General features: G+C 42.9%; 1 protein-coding gene across 3 annotated transcripts in view; it reads right to left on the reverse strand.

Moving 5' to 3' along the window:
- The window catches only part of LOC122919628 (protein mono-ADP-ribosyltransferase PARP14-like), a 185,419-nt gene that overhangs the window by 37,888 nt on the left and 128,589 nt on the right, over positions 1-18,942 (reverse strand). For all 3 annotated transcript variants that reach the window (XM_044268765.1, XM_044268781.1, XM_044268773.1), the window contains 3 exons: positions 6,877-6,943; positions 5,460-5,603; positions 2,550-2,609 (listed from right to left, as the gene is read on the reverse strand). In XM_044268765.1, coding sequence (XP_044124700.1) covers positions 2,550-2,609; positions 5,460-5,603; positions 6,877-6,943 — 271 coding nt within the window. The remainder of the gene's footprint in view (positions 1-2,549; positions 2,610-5,459; positions 5,604-6,876; positions 6,944-18,942) is intronic.

Consider the following 18,942-nt stretch of genomic DNA (forward strand, 5'->3'; position numbering starts at 1 on the left):
GACACTCCCCTATCACTGCCCCTGTCTCTACTTTGACGTGTCGATGGACATAACATCGCAGGAAATATGCTGCATAGACCTGGTCATATGATGACAGCACATAATAGGAGCAATAAAGGTAAAAGAAATACATTACAAACTTACAGCTAGATTCATCAATGATTATTTTATAGGATGTTGATGTAAACCCGAAATCCCTTTATGTTTTACTCACCTATTGGTTGGCTTAATTTGAACCAGAATTGTGTGCCTGGTTTCTCGGCAAGTCTAAGCCCAAACCCCATTTGCCTCAGAGACATGCCCTTATTCCTTTCGACTTGTTGGCTAAGGCAAAATAAGTGTCTGTGACAATATATACTGAACAAAACGTCCTGCCCCGATCACGCTCTCTTATAACCCTAATCTGGTCAGACTTTACACAGCGAGGCATATACAAAATAAACCTACATAACATTCCTAAGCTAAAGAGAAAGTCCACTATAGTCATCCTATGCTAATAAAAATTCCCACGACAATACGCCGATCCAGAACATCCCAAACATGCTCAATTGGTAACATGTCCGGTGAGTATGCTGGCCATGCAAGAACTAGGATGTTTTCAGCTTTCAGGAATTGTGTACAGAGCCTTGCAATATGGGGCCATACATTATCATGCTGCAACATGAGGTGATGGTCGTGGATGAATGGGACAACAATAGGCCTCAGGATCTCGTCACGGTATCTCTGTGCATTCAAAATGCCATCAATAAAATGCATCTGTGTTTGTTGTCCATAACATACGCCTGCCCATACCACCACCCCACGACCACCATGGTCCACAACATTGACGTTAGCAAATCGCTCACCCACACAACGCCACACACGCTGCCTGCTATCTGCCCTGAACAGTAAAAATCAGGACTCATCTGTGAACAGAATGCCTCTCCAACGTGCCAGACACCATAAAATGTGAGCATTTGCCCACTCAAGTCAGTTACAACGATGAACGGCAGTCAGGTCCAGACCCCGATGAGGACGACGAGCATGCAGATGAGCCGGAGACGGTTTCTGACAGTTTGTGCAGAAATTATTTGGTTATGCAAACCGATTGTTGCTGCAGCTGTCTGGGTGGCTGGTATCAGATGATCATGGAGGTGAACATGCTGGATGTGGAGGACCTGGGCTGGTGTGGTTACACGTGGGGCCGGTCAGATCTACTGCCAAATTCTCCGAAACGCCTTTGGAGGCGGCTTATGGTAGAGAAATGAACATTCATTGCACGGCAACAGATCTAGTAGACATTCCTGCAGTCAGCATGCCAATTGCACGCTCCCTCAAATGTTGCGACATCTGTGGCATTGTGCTGTGTGTTCAAACTGCACATTTCAGAGTTGCCTTTTATTGTGGGCAGTCTAAGGCACACCTGTGCAATATTCATGCTGTCTAATCAGCAACTTGATATGCCACACCTTTGAGGTGGGATAGTTATCTCGGAAAAGGAGAAGTGCTCACTAACAAAGATTTAGACAGATTTGTGAACAATATTTGAGAGTAAAGGGTCTTTTGTGCATATAGAAAATGCTTCAGATCTTTGAATTCAGCTCATGCAAAATCGGAGCAAAACCAAAAGTGTTGAGTTTACATTTTTGTTCAGTGTATATAGCACATGGCTAGGGCTCTGGTGCATTTGCAATAGTAATTGTACCTCATTCTATCTCAATGTGTGTTTGACAGTCAAACATCTTTTTTTTAAACTGTTTAATTGAAGAAATTAATGTTAATTTTCCTGAATCCCTCTCTTGCATTTACAAAAATGTAAATACAGTGCAGTATCTAATATTTATGAGGCCATTATCTGAAAGTATTATGGAAAAATTTTAAAACATTAGAACAAACATAAAATGTTCTGATGTGCAAGTGGTGATCCATGTGCCATCTGCATGGGGCTATTGTGTATCGGTAGCTTTAGTATTTTTTTTTGTGCTTTATTTAGCTTCTGAATACAATGGTATCCAGGGCATAGCAGATGTAGTAGTCGAACCTTGGTCTTATTGTCTGAGGAGGTCCAAGGGTCATCCAGACATTGTCTACAGCACCAAGCTTGCCAACTGCCAACAATGCAAAAAATTACAAAGTACATAAAATAAAATAAAAATGGCTCTAAAAACACAAATGCTGTGTAAACCTGGCCTTATATTTGGCTCTTGCCATAAAAGAATAATCATCACTCCAGTACAATGTAGTACAATTAATTGTCTTGAAGAGATGTGTTTGTCAGCTCCAACAGGGAGGGAAGAGCGTAGGCAGAGTAGTTGGCAGCCTATCGTGCCATTGAGGAGGGGAGCACAGTTTACAGATTTAGTAGATAGGTGAGGGATGAACCTTACCCAAGATACTGCTCAAGATCATGCTGAACTTTAATGGTCTGAAAACCCTCCCTTGCACCATGAGAACTTGTCCCTCCCTAGCTCTATATATTTTTGTATAGCAATTATCTAAATGATGGAACAAATATTTTTGCTATAAGTATACTGCAGATAGAAGTTAGAGCAGTTTTACTCTGTACCTACCTTTCTGAGCTTTCTTAAGAATATCATTTCCGGCTGCTGTAAAAATCCTATTAGCCACAGCTGTGGAAGACAGTAAAGGTACATATTATCATTACAATTAATCAAACTGATAATTTCTGCTTACATTAATATAACTTTATAATCGTGAAACCTCGCAGAAAAGAGTAATATAGGAGAGATCTCCCAAACATCATGGGGGGAAATTTATCATACACCACAGCTTTACGATGGTCTATGATATCTCCTGCGCTGCCAAGGGATAGAAAGTACTGTATAAGGGAAAACTGAACAGCAGCACAGTCATCTCTGGGATCTGATTTACAGTACAGACCAAAAGTTTGGACACACCTTCTCATTCAAAGAGTTTTCTTTATTTTCATGACTATGAAAATTGTAGATTTACACTGAAGGCATCAAAACTATGAATTAACACATGTGGAATTATATACATAACAAAAAAGTGTGAAACAACTGAAAATATGTCATATTCTAGGTTCTTCAAAGTAGCCACCTTTTGCTTTGATTACTACTTTGCACACTCTTGGCATTCTCTTGATGAGCTTCAAGAGGTAGTCACCTGAAATGGTCTTCCAACAGTCTTGACGGAGTTCCCAGAGTTGCTTAGCACTTGTTGGCCCTTTTGCCTTCACTCTGCGTTCCAGCTCACCCCAAACCATCTCGATTGGGTTCAGGTCCGGTGACTGTGGAGGCCAGGTCATCTGGCGCAGCACCCAATCACTCTCCTTCATGGTCAAATAGCCCTTACACAGCCTGGAGGTGTGTTTGGGGTCATTGTCCTGTTGAAAAATAAATGATGGTCCAACTAAACGCAAACCGGATGAAATAGCATGCCGCTGCAAGGTGCTGTGGTAGCCATGCTGGTTCAGTATGCCTTCAATTTTGAATAAATCCCCAACAGTGTCAGCAGCAAAGCACCCCCACACCATCACACCTCCTCCTTCATGCTTCACGGTGGGAACCAGGCATGTAGAGTCCATCCGTTCACCTTTTCTGCGTTGCACAAAGACACGGTGGTTAGAAACAAAGATCCCAAATTTGGACTCATCAGACCAAAGCACAGATTTCCACTGGTCTAATGTCCATTCCTTGTGTTATTTAGCCCAAACAATTCTCTTCTGCTTGTTGCCTGTCCTTAGCAGTGGTTTCCTAGCAGATATTCTACCATGAAGTCCTGATTCACACAGTCTCCTCTTAACAGTTGTTCTAGAGATGTGTCTGCTGCTAGAACTCTGTGTTGCATTGACCTGGTCTCTAATCTGAGCTGCTGTTTAACCTGCGATTTCTGAGGCTGGTGACTCGGATGAACTTATCCTCCGCAGCAGAGGTGACTCTTGGTCTTCCTTTCCTGGGGCGGTCCGCATATGAGCCAGTTTCTTTGTAGCGCTTGATGGTTTTTTGACTGCACTTGGGGACACTTTCAAAGTTTTCCCAATTTTTCGGACTGACTGACCTTCATTTCTTAAAGTAATGATGGCCACTCGTTTTTCTTTACTTAGCTGCTTTTTCTTGCCATAATACAAATTCTTACAGTCTATTCAGTAGGACTATCAGCTGTGTATCCACCTGACTTCTCCACAACGCAACTGATGGTCCCAACCCCATTTATAAGGCAAGACATCCCACTTATTAAACCTGACAGGGCACACCTGTGAAGTGAAAACCATTTCAGGTGACTACCTCTTGAAGCTCATCAAGAGAATGCCAAGAGTGTGCAAAGCAGTAATCAAAGCAAAAGGTGGATACTTTGAAGAACCTAGAATATGACATATTTCCAGTTGTTTCACACTTTTTTGTTATGTATATAATTCCACATGTGTTAATTCATAGTTTTGATGCCTTCAGTGTGAATCTACAATTTTTATAGTCATGAAAATAAAGAAAAGGTGTGTCCAACTTTTGGTCTGTACTGTATGTAGGGCACCTGGGATTTGTAGGGGGGTATGCATTTAGGTTGTCTGTAAAATATGTATTTTTTTTAATATAGAGGCTATGTATTTAGGTCACCTGTAGTCCATGGTCTGTATTAGTTTGGGGATAATCTTTTATGTTGGGGTATGATGAAGGGGGTCATATACACCATTTGTGATTCAAATGCTGTAAGCTGGGGTACGTGCTTTAGAAATTGACAAACATTCGACCAAAAATTTTGTATACTGCACATATTGCGCCACTTTATATTCCACTTTTCAAAATCTTCCTAATACAGCAAACATGATATAAGTGTCACGGACACTCCCGTGACAGGACAGGTGCCAGGAGATCAGAGAGATTGGCAACACCTGGGTTAATCTGACTTGTTCCTTGTGGATCATTTGTGTCTGTGTTGTTTTGGCAATAACCACATCTCTTGCAGGTGTTGTTGGTTTGGTCATTTAACTTCCCCTATTTATTACTGCTTACTCCCTTCTGGGGGTGCAGTTTATAGCTTCAGTTTCTGGACTCTGGCCTAGCTGGTTGTTGGCTCTTGATTGAGCTCCTTGGCGCTGCCTTTGCTCCACATGAAGTTACGTGTCGTCTTCGACTTTTGTTTGTTGTATTTCCCTGTCTTTTGTATCTAGGCCTGAGGGAGACTCCTGTTCGTCCTTCTGGTGGAGGAACAGATTGTATCAATTCCTGTCACTATACAAGGGCCCTACAGGGTGCATTAGGGCTCTAGGTTCCTGTGTATGAACTTTCCTACCATCGAGGTCAGTTCATACTGATAGGTAGTCAGGACTTGAATTAGGGTTATTCTAGGAGGTGACCTTCTCCTTTACCCTAGTTTCCAAGCCTAGTTCCTGTCCCTTTCCTTCTGTGCTTGGTGTGGAGTTTCCCACCCACACCTCATCCGTGACAATAAGGTTTTTAAGAGTGAGATTCATGGTATAATCCTGTATGACAGATACTCACAATGTTCCCCCCAGGTTGTAAAGTTGGTGGAGTTGACTATGGCACTTGTAGTTTCTTCACCAATGTCCCCATAAACCACATACACTTTTAGACATCCTGCTGTCTTCTTTGTATGATCTCCAAGAGCTATGCTATTAAAATCACCTGCAAGACACATTCAATTCTCATGTGTTATTAACAAGAAGAAAATTACAAAGCACAAAAAAATAATGTCGTCTTCAACTGTGGTGGAGTGCAGTACAATACAAGTGAAAGTGGTTTACCAATTCCCAACATAGAACTGAAGAAAAGGATCATGGCACTCCAGATAATGAACAGGTGCAGCAGCAACGTTTCGAAACAATCTTAGGTCTTTCTCAAGCGTTAAAACATTGCTGCTGTACATCACCATTCACACACAAACTTTTTACATCACGTATAAAAGATGTTAAAAGGGTATCGGTGATCAATATGAGATCAATGGGAGCTCAACTGTTGGCACCCCCACAGATCAGCTGTTTAAGGGGCTGCAGCGCTGGTGCAAGAGCTGGGTTCTCTTCATCTCTTCAGTGTTTACCAGCACACTGTCTACATTGTAGTGGGGGTGCAATTACAGCTTCCTCCCCCATTCATGTGAATTGTAATTAAACTCCACCACTGCTACAATGTAGATGGTGTGTAGGTAAACACTGAAGCGAGTGCAGCTCTTGCACGAGTGGCATGGCACTTTCAAACAGTTGATCAATTGAATAGGACTGCCACCAATTTGATATTGACCTATCCTGAGGAGTTCACCAGGAATGAATACAATTATTGAAAACACCTAAATATTACTTTGATATAAAAAAAAGTCCCCAAATAGCATTTATTCTTTATAATGGCTTTTTTTTTTTTTTTTTAGGGGTAATCATCAGGGGAAATAAAATTAGCACACACAAAACCCGTCCTATTTCACAGCTGGACGGGCTAGTTCCTTTACAGCAGGAGCTAAAGAGCTGTCTCAGCTCTAATAACAACTCTACCTGTCATGAACTATGATCCTACAAACAGCTGATACCACCTATAGCTCTGTATGTGTAGGTATGAACAAGTGAAAGGGCAGGCAGGGCAGGCGAGATGAGACTGCAGTAATGTGGCAGAGTGCCCACACTGCACCAGTCCGTACTCTGTGCTTTCACTTCCTTACTTTGTGCCATATTTTAGAGTAGGATCTCAGAATGAACCAAAAGTTTGCAGCTGGCAAATGTTTGTCTTTTTATAGTTAGTATAACATTTTACCATTTATATTCATATAATGGAGTTACCCATGAAACCTAACCCCTATTAGGTTAAATCTACAGTTAAACTATAGTTTACACACTGCAGGCACCTGACCACAAGCATGAAATAGCATAGAACCCATCAGAATGTATAATAATAGGGCATGTGTAAGATTTACCTCCATGTTCATTACACAGCTTGATCCGTTGTCCTAAGTCCATTGCTAGTAAGATTTCTCTGTAGGCCTGTAATATAAAGCAATGTAATGTCAGCTTTAGACTGTGTATACATCTCTTCATCTAGAAAAGGCATTAGAAACCTTTGTACTCCAGCTGTCCCGACACTACAATTCCACGCATGCTCCATTCAATTCTATGAGAGTTCTGAGGGGAGCAGAGCAAGAATGCATGCTGGGAGTTATAGTTTCACAACAGCTAGAGTGCCGGAGGTTGCCTACCCCTGATTAGAATTCATTTTGTGCATATTTTTTTTAATATAGTTCCCGTACTGTTGGCCCCAGTTGTTGTTCAGGATTTATAACCCTGTCAAGACCAAGGCATACCTGAACTTTTAACCCTTTGAATGTTGGAAAAATTTGTGCACTTTTGGCTTTTTGGTGTGCGTCAACTCAGGGATAACATCTGTGAACACACGAGCAGCATCTCTCCCTCCAAACCTAAAGAGGACCTGACACCTTTCCTGGCAGGTCGTTTTTAGCAACTAATTGCATTTCTAGTGTAATAATTCTAGAGCACTTTTTTCATATAGCTCAAGGTCATGTCATTCCTCCTTTATCTCTCCTAGAAGTTTATGAATGAATTGCCAAACGTCTGCAATAAAGATGCAACTGGATGTTACCAGTTCGGGTGTGTTCCTGCACAGTCTGCCACTGGCTGCACTGACTAGACAGTGCCAGACTGTGCAGGGACACAACCCCAACTGGTAACACCCAGAGTAATGGCAAATCGTTCATAAAGATAAAGTGGGAGTAATGGAGTAATGGCACAGCAGAGTGTCACTGCAGACTTGTTATTACATGGGAGATGCAAGTAGTTACTAAAACATCAGAGGGGGTAGAAGGTCCTATTTAAAGGGGTTCTCTGGGAAGAGAAAATGAAAATACTTAAATGTTACTTTTTTATAAATATATTCTCAAATACCTTTCATTATTTATAATGGCTCGTTTTGTCTGGGGAGCAGTCATCAGAGGAAACAAAATGGCCACCGTCCTATCAGTTCACACAAAACCTGTCCTGATCACACATGAGGACAAGTTAGGGTACTTTCACACTAGCAATATTCTTTTTGGGTATTGAGTTCCGTCACAGGGGCTCAATACCGGAAAAAAAACGCTTCAATTTTATTCTAATGCATTCTGAATGGAAAGCATTCCGTTCAGTATGCATCAAGATGTCTTCAGTTCACTCCCTCTTACGGTATTCGGGCGGAGAAAATACTCCAGCATGCCGCAATATTTTCTCCGGCCAAAATTCCAGAACACTTGCCATTAAAATGTATTAATCCCGGATCCGGTACCAAGTGTTCTGGAAAAACAGATCCGGTTTCCCAGTCTGCGCATGCACAGACCTTTAAAAAATGCAGAAAATAAATTAATACCGGATCCGTTTTTCCGGATGACACCAGTGAGACACATGCAGTATTTAAATGCATTTGTCAGCCGGATCCGCATCCGGATGCAAATGCTATCCGTTTGCATACGGATTTCCAGATCCGGCAGGCAGTTCTGGCAACGGAACTGCCTGCCGGATCCTCACAACACAAGTGTGAAAGTACCCTTACTTTACAACACTGAGGTAAAGAGCCGCCTCATCCTCTCACCTACTTGTCAGGGATTATGATCCTGAATACAGAAGATAAAAACTTTAGCTCATGAGTATACATGAAGTACAGAGTGGATGGACAGGACAGGCTGTGGTAATGGAGACTGTAAACAAGTGCTGCTGCTCATTAGCCACACTTTACCCCCCTCTCATGTCTCCTCGTCTTCTCCATTCCCAAGAGATTCACATGTATTCAGGATCATGATTCCTGATAAGCAGAGCAGACAGGAGGATGAGGCAGCACTATGGCTCATTGTGGTGAAGTAACTTTTCCTCCTGTGTAGGAGTGGGCGATATAAATAATATACGATATGAACTATATAAATTTGGGCAACAAAATAGATTTTGTCTATATCGCCCTATTGCGATAGATGACCACGGAGCGGTAGTGAATTGAAGAAGCTTCTCACTCAACGCTCTGTGGCCTCCCGACTCGACACCACGCTGCACTTGCCAGGGCCTTGCATGCACACATAGTCATCGCGCAGGCTGACGCTGTGTGTGATGTCAGGTCCCTCCCAGTGCATGCTGGGAAGAAGACGTGGTCCGTCTCCTGCAGACTCCATCAGCCAGCCGTGCACCCTGCAGGAAAGGTATGTATTTGTGTACATACAAAATAAAATAATATATTGCGATATATATAGTTATTGCACATAGCTCAAATTATATCGCCCAGCCCTACTGCTGTTGGATTAGGACAGGTTTTGGGTGTACTGATAGGACAGCGGCCATTTTATTTCTCTGAATGATTGCTCCCACAAGCCATTCTAAGTAATGAAAGGTATTTGTGAATATATTTATTATACAATAATATTGGAGAACCCCTTTAAGAGTAGACTGAAACAACTTTAGTATACCTGTCATATGCATAAAGGTAAAGGACATCAACATATTTCCTCTGGCATTTGTGTCCTATCATGGCAGAATTAAGAAGCTTTCATTGGAGAGCAGTCAGAAGGTTTTATATATATTTCTATCATTCATTTGCCAACACCATGGGTAAATGCCAACCCTGTCATTCTGCAAGATTTTTTTTTGCATGTTCCAGAAATAGTCTTGCAGAAATCCTTCAGAATTCAATTCGAGGGATGGAGTTTAATCTAAGGGATGTGGCTTAATTATCTTTATGTCTAACTGCAGATGGGGTAGGGGATTATATATGAGGGTCCTTCTGCAGTCAACTGCCTTACAGCCAGAATGCCTAGAAAACTCTCCCATAGAAGAAAATCCCCTCCAATGTATTGCATCTATGGCCCATGATGGCTGCTATAAAGCATATGTCTAAATTTTGTTACCAGCTAAAGCAAGATGACTGTCCCCATAATCATGCTCAGGAAAAAAAAAATATAATCTACAATCAGAAAAAAAAACTGGTTAGAAGAAAAATGATATGTCAGGATCTGATAACTAACTGACAGAAACAAAATAATAGGCTACTAATTCCCATTAAAAAATATACCACAATATAATACTCCAAAAACTGCAACAGTATCACATAGGCAGATGCAAGAGATAGAGCATGCTCCATTTTCAGAAAAGAGGCAAAACCTCAACAAAAAACACATTAGACCACGTGTTGAATGGGCACAATTATTTTGGTGCAAATTCAAAATAAAAACATTACACCTTCTCCAATTTAGGCCCCTGTTATTTTGTTTAGTTTAGTTTCTTTAAGTGCTTCAAAGGATCTACAGCAAAAATTGAATTTCTTTCTTGCAGACTTTCAACTTTAATCAATGCTAGTTGACCCAAGCACCGGCATAAAAAATGAAGGAGCCCTTCATTTTACTAGAATGTTTTTTAGGCACCATTTCAGGTTTTCTGAGGCCATTGGGTGACACTGCCAAATCTCATTTCTTCAGGGAGTAGTTTCCAATGTAGTGTCATTTGCTGTTATTTTTCACTGTACTGGTACCTCAGGAGGAGCATTGCCTCCCAAAATCTATTCCAGCAAAATGATGGAGTACTTTTCTAGGGGTTGGTTTAGAGGCGGTATTTAACTGCCCAGCATATGTCACGCTAACCCCATATATCATAGCTGTCAGTAACTAACTAAAAAGAGGTAGCCGGCCACACCTTAGGCCGAACACACACGGCCGTGTTCCGCTATGACGCCGTGCGCTCCTGCTGTCAGCAGGAATCCAGGCCAGCATACCACGGACTGTTCACGGCCACGGAACACAGCCACGTGCATTCAGCCTTACTCTAATGAGATAGATGTGGGGCATTAAAGATTTTTGCTACCTTTATACTATAATGCTGTTATGATTCTGTGATTGAATATGTACTATAGCGTTATATGTTTGAATCCCTACTGTAATTATGAAATGATAATTAGTATTTTTTTTATATCATAATGTTTATTGCTTTTATGTTTTACAAAATAAAACATTACAAATAAAATCATATTTTTTAGAAAAAGAAATATACAACAGAAACAAATATTGCCTAGCTAAATAACAGTAATAGTCATAATGTAATTTGCAATCTCTTGTCATTCGAGTCTGATATTTGCTGGAAGTAACCCGGTTAATCCTAATAAAGCCCACACAAAACATATGTAGAAAACGAGAGGCCAATATAATTACTTAAAAAGAGAAAACACAAAAATTGCATGACATCGAGTCTTGTATGTACTCATAAATACCCTCAACTTTTCCCATCTAAGTGCGTTCTGTATAGCTTTACCAGTTTGGTTAGCAATGGATTCTTCCAATATGTAGTTATATTGTACTTTATTAATTATTTCTGTTAAGGCAGGAAGGTTTGTGGATTTCCATCTCTGAGCAATTAATGTCCTAGTTACTGTAAGGACATGAGATTCTAGGGTGATGTCTTAGATGGGAATATTCTCTAAAACTAGAGTTCTCAGCTATATTGGAGAAGAAACTTTGAAAACTGGTAGTGGGGGAAGCAGAGGAATGTGGTAGTGTGTTTAACAAATTAACTGGAGATATTTATAGAAGTCTCTTTTATCAATATCAAAGTTTTCCATAATCTGCGAGAAAGGAAAAAGAATCTGATCCTTAAGAATCATCCCTAGGGTGTCAATTACTTTATTTATCCACCCTGATAGGTCTAGGCCTGGAATTAGAACTTGTAAGACCTGCAATGGTGTAGCAGGCCATCTTAGGGGAATCAATGCCCTAATAAAAGGACACCTAGTCCACAAATTAATTCCTGCTTAAAAACACAGTGAAGTTGATAGGTGGGGTTTTCTGCTCAAAGAAGAGCTCCACAAGAACAGTGCTCCACTAAGCACTGTTCCATTTTCACCCATTGTTTACTAGTATCATTTCTCCATAAATATTTGAGTTGGTCTAGGATAGTTGCTCTATAATACATCAAAATAGAAGGACATCCCAGGCCTCCACAGGATACGGGGAGAAAAAGAGTAGAGGCAGGTACTCTCGGTCTACCATTTACCCAAATGAAATTAAGTCAAATGTTTTGGATTTTTTTAATGACTTGTTGGCGGACCAAGATAGGAAAGCAACAAAAAAAATTATAATATCTTAGGGAGTAAAAGCTTCTTAAAAGCTTCTTGCTAAGGCAAATGAGAACATCATCCGCAAAAAAGCCAATTTTATGTTCTTCTGAACCTATGCTGATGCGCTCGATATCTGAAGATGCTCTAATAGGCTGGGCTAACAGTTCCATAATCATATAAAAAATGAGAGGGGACAACGGGCACCCCTGTCTAACTCCATTGGTTATGGTGAATGGGTAAGAAATAGAGCCCAAGGTAAATACCTTTGCAGAAGGGTTGGTGTATAATGTCATAATAGGGGTAAGGACATTGTTAGCGCATCACACACCCCACCGCTTATCAACTTCGGCCGGTTGATCAGAGGTTTACAATTTTTTTTCCCCAATTTTTATTTATTTTTTTGTTTTTTTTTGTTAGTTTTAGGGTGAGTTCGTAAACACCCGTGCCCCCACAAACACGCACACCAAATAAAGATTTACATACACACGCAGACACACACTCCCCTATGGCCCGCCGGACGTTCTCGGCCGAGGAGGCATACGCCCAGCCCAGTGAGGACGATGATGACCCCACATTCCTGTTGTCATCCGCGTCCTCCTCATCATCTAGCAATGATTATGAGCCCCCAAGGCGGCGGAGACACTGCGAGGTGGAGCAAGGGGACCTCCATGTTAGGGACCCTGTGGCCCAGCCTAGTATGAGCAGCTCTGGGGCTCGTACTGGTTTCCTGGCCCACCAGTTAAATCCTTTTGGCCAGGCCCGGTGGCTGGACGCCGGTCAGTGCAGCCGAAATGAGGACATTTTAGGGCCTCGTGCTGCATATGGGCCTGGTCAAGAAACCCAGTGTCAGGCTGTACTGGAGCGGGGACGTCCTATACCAGACCCCACTTTACAGTACGGCCATGACACACTCCCGGTTTGAGGCCATCCGGAAATGTCTGCATTATTCAGATAATGCAGCATGTTCCCCCCCGAGGTGATCCTGCCCATGACCGTCTGTATAAGATACGGCCGGTTTAAGTCTAGAGAGGCTGATGTTAAGGCCCATGTCCTGGTGGCCGAGGCTGAAAGAGAGTTTGGTCGTTCCCCCACTCTGAGCAATAGCGAAGCTCTGGCGGTAGCTCAGGAACAGTTGCGGTGCCATCTAGTACAGGCTGCAGACAGGAAGCGTAGTTTCTACTGGCAAGGAGTTCATTTGAGGAAGGTGAAAGGGTGGGGCATCTGCTGTCAGTTGTTTCCCAGGCTCAGAGAGGGCCCTCTTGTATTCAGGAACTGAGAGATGGAATGGGGAATACTAGACAGGACACGAAAGGAATATTGGATATATTAAAAAGTTTTTATGTGTCCCTATATGCTTCTACTGTTTCTAGCTCAGAGGAGGCTTTGACCGCCTTCCTGACGGAGGTGCAGCTGTCAGTGCTGTCAGATGTGGATAGAGAAAGGTTAGAGGAGCCGATTTCACTTGAGGAACTGGAGGCCGCACTTGGGGGTATGGCGAATGGTAAGGCGCCGGGGCAGATGGCTTACCAGTGGAGGTTTCCAAAAAGTTGCAGGGGGTGCTCCTCCCTGAGTTGCTCAAGGTGCTTGAACACTCACTGGAGGCAGGTTCGCTACCACATTCTATGCAGGAAGCTATCATTGTAGTTATTCCTAAGCCTGGGAAGGATCCTAAACTACCAGACTCTTATAGACCTATCTCGCTTTTAACAGCGGATGTAAAGCTCCTGGCGAAGGTGTTGGCGAACAGGCTGGCCAGAGTGATATTGTCCATTGTGCACCCGGATCAGACGGGCTTTATGCCTGGGAAATCGACTGCTATAAATATTTGTAGATTGTATGCTAGCCTGAACATTCCGGCGGATAATGTTGGGGATAGGGCCTTGCTTGCTCTAGACGCCGCCAAGGCGTTCGATAGTGTGGAGTGGAACTATCTGTGGGAGGTCTTGAGAGTCATGGGGTTTGGTACGAGGTTCATTCAGTGGGTGAGGGTGCTGTATTCGAGTCCCAGGGCGAGAATTAGAGCTAATGGGGGGTTGTCAGATAGCTTTGCCTTGGCTAGGGGCACCAGACAGGGATGCCCACTGTCGCCCTTGTTGTGTGCTCTAGCAATAGAGCCGCTTGCGGCCTTTATTCGCTTGTCACCAAATATTGCTGGGTTTCGGTATGGTGGGCTGCATAACAAAGTGGCTATGTACGCTGATGATACTTGGTTATTCTTGGGCGACACTGGGACATCCCTGGATGCGGCCATGGAGTTATTAGACAGATTTGGGCGCTTTTCTGGGCTTTGGATAAATTGGCAGAAGTCCGCTTTGATGCCGGTGGATAGGCAGGCCCTCTCAGGTGGACGCGGGGATAGTTTAGTCCCTTGGGTAGATAAATTCAAATATTTAGGACTGTATATAACGCCTAGACCAGTGGTGGCGAACCTATGGCACGGGTGCCAGAGGCGGCACTCAGAGCCCTCTCTGTGGGCACCCGCACCCTGGAAAAAGTCTATGGTGTACCAATATGCCTTAGACCTTTCCTGCCATTCATCAGCGCAGGGCGCACTATGAATGGCACAGGCAGCGCATTGAATGTAGGTAGGCTATTATAGCTAAATGATAAAGTACATGGAAGATATACTATATTATTATTCAGGTTAATTTGCCGTGTCGGCACTTCGCGATAAATAAGTGGGCATTGGGTTGCAGTTTGGGCACTCAGTCTCTAAAAGGTTCCCCATCACTGGCATAGACTGTCAGATTTTGAAGATCTCAATCTGATTCCGCTGCTAGCCACATTTAGACTGAAGGTGAGGACATGGTGTAGACTCTTCCTATCAGTTGTGGGTAGAGTAAATCTTTTGAACATGTGGATTCCTCTGGATAGATTTAGGAGAATACACTCTATGTTTAGAGATCTGATTTGGAAGTATGGCCAAGCTAGGATTAAGCTGGAGACGTTGCAATACCCTAAGTCTGAAGGATGTTTGGCTGTTCCTAACGCATGGATCTATTTTTTAGCTTCCCAGACTCAGCACTTTAAGGGGTGGCTTGACTTTCTATTGCCGGATGTGACGGGACAGATATTGCAACACTGGTTGGGCAGTCGTGACCTTATGGGTATATTGGAGGGATCGGGAATGCATGTGGGAGGATCTTACTTATTGACCTTATGAAGAAAGTCTGGGCGAAGGTGAAGTTGCTTAGAGGTGTGGGTGGTGTCTGTGTGCTTTCCCCGTTTAGGGATAATAACTTGCTGCCGGAATTCTTACGTTTGTCTGGGTTGCGGAATTGGGAATCCCACAGGGTAATGAGGATAGGTCAATTGACTGAGGGTAATATATTCAAATCGTTTCAGAGTTTGCAGCAGGAGTTTAATATTCCCAGGACCTGGTTTTGTAAGTATCTTCAGTTGAGGCATGCCTTTGAGGTCACGATGAGGAAAGGCTGTGTTATTGCTCAGATCGAGGTGGTTCACAAACTGGTCCTTCCAACTGGGGGGGAAGAGAGGACTGATCTCACAGGTATATACCCTTTTACTGGATACATTTTTGGAAAGGTTCCCGCTTACAAGGATGAGGAAGTGGGAGGATGATCTGGGGGTCATTTCTAAGGACCAGTGGGATGATATCCTAGAGGTAGTTCCCAGAGCGTCACTGAGTGAACAGGGGGGTTTGGCGTAGGTTAAGTTGCGGGTATCTTATATCTGTACTATGTATTATGTTTATGTGCATTGTAAGCCGTCGCACGGCGTTTCTTCTGTGGCGGTGCCTTATAACACTGCGGATTATTGAATATGCTTTTGTGTGAAAAAAAAAGGCATCGTTCTGTCAAAATAAGATGGATTTATTTGATTAATAAAAACGATTTGATTTAAAAAAAAGATACGGCCGGTTATCGATCACTTTGGGGCCAAATTCATGGAGGCCTATGTACCTGGAAGGGAGTTTGCGGTTGATGAGTCTCTCATTGCGTTCAAGGGGAGACTCATTTTCCGCCAGTATGTGCCCTCCAAGCGGGCGAGGTATGGCGTGAAGCTATACAAAATTTGTGAGAGTACCTCAGGGTACACTTACAAATTTCGTGTATACGAGGGGCGAGATTCCCGGATTCAACCCCCAGAATGTCCCCCCACTCTGGGTGCTACCGGGAAACTTGTACGGGACCTTATGCACCCACTGCTGGATAAGGGTTACCACCTGTACGTGGATAACTTTTATACCAGTATTCCCTTGTTCCAGTCCCTTGCCGCCAGATCCACGTCCGCTTGTGGGACAGTGCGGAAAAATCAACGCGGCCTCCCTGCCCTCCCCCTCCAGGTACCTATCCCCAGGGGTGAGACTTGTGCCCTTAACACTGGAAACCTGTTTACAATTCATAGTAACGGCATCGCCCCTGTCCCTGTGCGAGGTACCGCGGCAACGGTCCTCAAGCCCGATTGCATCGTCGACTACAATCGGTATATGGGAGGAGTTGATCTCTCTGATCAAGTCCTCAAGCCATATAATGCCATGCGCAAAACCCGGGCATGGTACAAAAAAGCCGGGCTTGCTGCTGGTAACCTTGCCTCACAAAAATGTAATATAGAGAAACCAAAAATCATATGTACCCTAAAAATAGTCCCCCCAAAAATGCCACCTTATCCCGTAGTTTCCAAAATGGGGTCACTTTTAGGGCATTTCTACTCCAGGGGTGCATCAGGGGGGTTGAAACCGGATACGGTGTAAATAAACTGGTCCATAAAAATCAGCCCTCCAAAAACCAAACGGCGCACCTTTACCTCTACGCCCCGCTGTGTGGCCGTACAGTAGTGTACGGCCACATATTGGGTGTTTCTGTAAACGGCAGAGTCAGGGCAATAAAGATACAGTCTTGTTAAGCTGTTAACCCTTACTTTGTTAGTGGTAAAAATGGGTAAAAATGGAAAATTAGACAAAAAAATTTTATTCTCAGATTTCCTCCCCATTTGCCAATAACTCTTGTGCAACACCTAAAGGGTTAACAACATATGTAAAATCAGTTTTGAATACCTTGAGGGGTGAAAATTAGGCAAAACAATGAAATTTTCTAATTTCATCCCCATTTGCCAATAACTCTTGTGCAACAACTAAAGGGTTAACTACGTATGTAAAATCAGTTTTCAATACCTTGAGGGGTGTAGTATCTTAGATGGGGTCACTTTTAGGGAGTTTCTACTCTAGGGGTGCATCAGGGGGGTTTCAAATGGGACATGGTGTAAATAAACCAGTCCAGCAAAATCTGCCTTCCAAAAACCAAACGGCGCACCTTTCACTCTACGCCCAGCTGTGTGGCCGTAAAGTAGTTTACAGGCACATATTGGGTGTTTCTGTAAACGGCAGAGTCAGGGCAATAAAGATGCAGTCTTGTTTAGCTGTTAACCCTTGCTTTGTTAGTGGTAAAAATGGGTAAAAATGGAAAATTAGACAAAAAAATGAAATTCTCAGATTTCATCCCTATTTGCCAATAACTCTTGTGCAACACCTAAAGGGTTAACAACATATGTAAAATCAGTTTTGAATACCTTGAGGGGTGTAGTTTCTTAGATGGGGTTATTTTTGGGTGGTTTCTATTATGTAAGCCTCGCAAAGTGACTTCAGACCTGTAGTGGTCCCTAAAAATTGGGTTTTTGTAAATTTCTGAAAAATTTAAAGATTTGCTTCTAAACTTCTAAGCCTTGTAACATCCCCCAAAAATAAAATATCATTCCCAAAATAATTCAAACATGAAGTAGACATATGGGGAATGTAAAGTCATCACAATTTTGTGGGGTATTACTATGTATTACAGAAGTAGAGAAACTGAAACTTTGAAATTTGCAAATTTTTCCAAATTTGTTGTAAATTAGGTATTTTTTTATGCACAATTTTTTTTGGGGGGGACTCCATTTTGCCAGTGTCATGAAGTACAATATGTGTTGAAAAAACAATCTCAGAATGGCCTGGATAAGTCAAAGCGTTTTAAAGTTATCAGCACTTGAAGTGACACTGGTCAGAGTAGCAAAAAATGGCCCGATCCTTAAGGTGAAATAAGGCTATGTCCCTAAGGGGTTAAAATCCCCCATCACTATCAAGGACACAAATGGATCTTTAGATATTTTGGCTAAAGTGGAGTTGAGAAAATGACCTCTATTGGGAGTATACAGAGCGACTAGAGTATATTTAGCATTATTAATAGTGCAATGTAAGAAAATGAGTTTACCCCCATCGTCTACCACTCCTTTATGTAAAGTAAAACTAAAGGCCCTGCTCAGGCTATGTGTCATGCCCTGCTCAGGCTATGTGCGGAGGTCTGCCAGGTTAGCAGCGCGTTTATAGCCTTTTTGTTTTGGAATTTAGCTATATCCGCCTCCCTTCAGGTGCACTGGGTGGGGTTGTTGGTTTGAGTTTAAATTACGCCCACTCCCAGTGTCCTGTGTGGGTTATAGCTTCTCTCTGTCTCAGAGGAAGGAAGGAAGGATTTGCTGTTCCTGCTCAGTAAAAGATAAGTTGGTTTTGTTTTCTTGTGGTTGTCTGTCTAGGCTGTTAGAGATGCCTGCCCCCTCCAGTTCCTGAGGGAGCAGGCTGCCTCTTTCCCCCTTTCACCACCTTAGGGATTCTAGGGAATCTTCAGCCCAGGAACGAGGACACGTTATTCCCACCTTCAGGGTCTGAACGTGGGCATAGAAGTCTAGAGAGAGCTGGTAGGGATTTGTCAGGAGGTGACCTCTATCCCCAGCTTCATGCCTAGACACTTGTTTGTGTATATCCTGTGTATCTTGTATCCTGTCTGCCGTGACATTATACCCCACCAATACATTGACTGCCATTTCTCAGCTGTTTTGAGGTGGAGTCAATTGATGCGCTAGTTGATCGCATGCAGGGATTATCCCTAGAGGTTGCGGATCTGCGTAATTTGGTCACACGGTG

Source organism: Bufo gargarizans, chromosome 1 (genome assembly GCF_014858855.1).
Source record: "Bufo gargarizans isolate SCDJY-AF-19 chromosome 1, ASM1485885v1, whole genome shotgun sequence".
NCBI classification, from domain to species: Eukaryota; Metazoa; Chordata; class Amphibia; order Anura; family Bufonidae; genus Bufo; species Bufo gargarizans.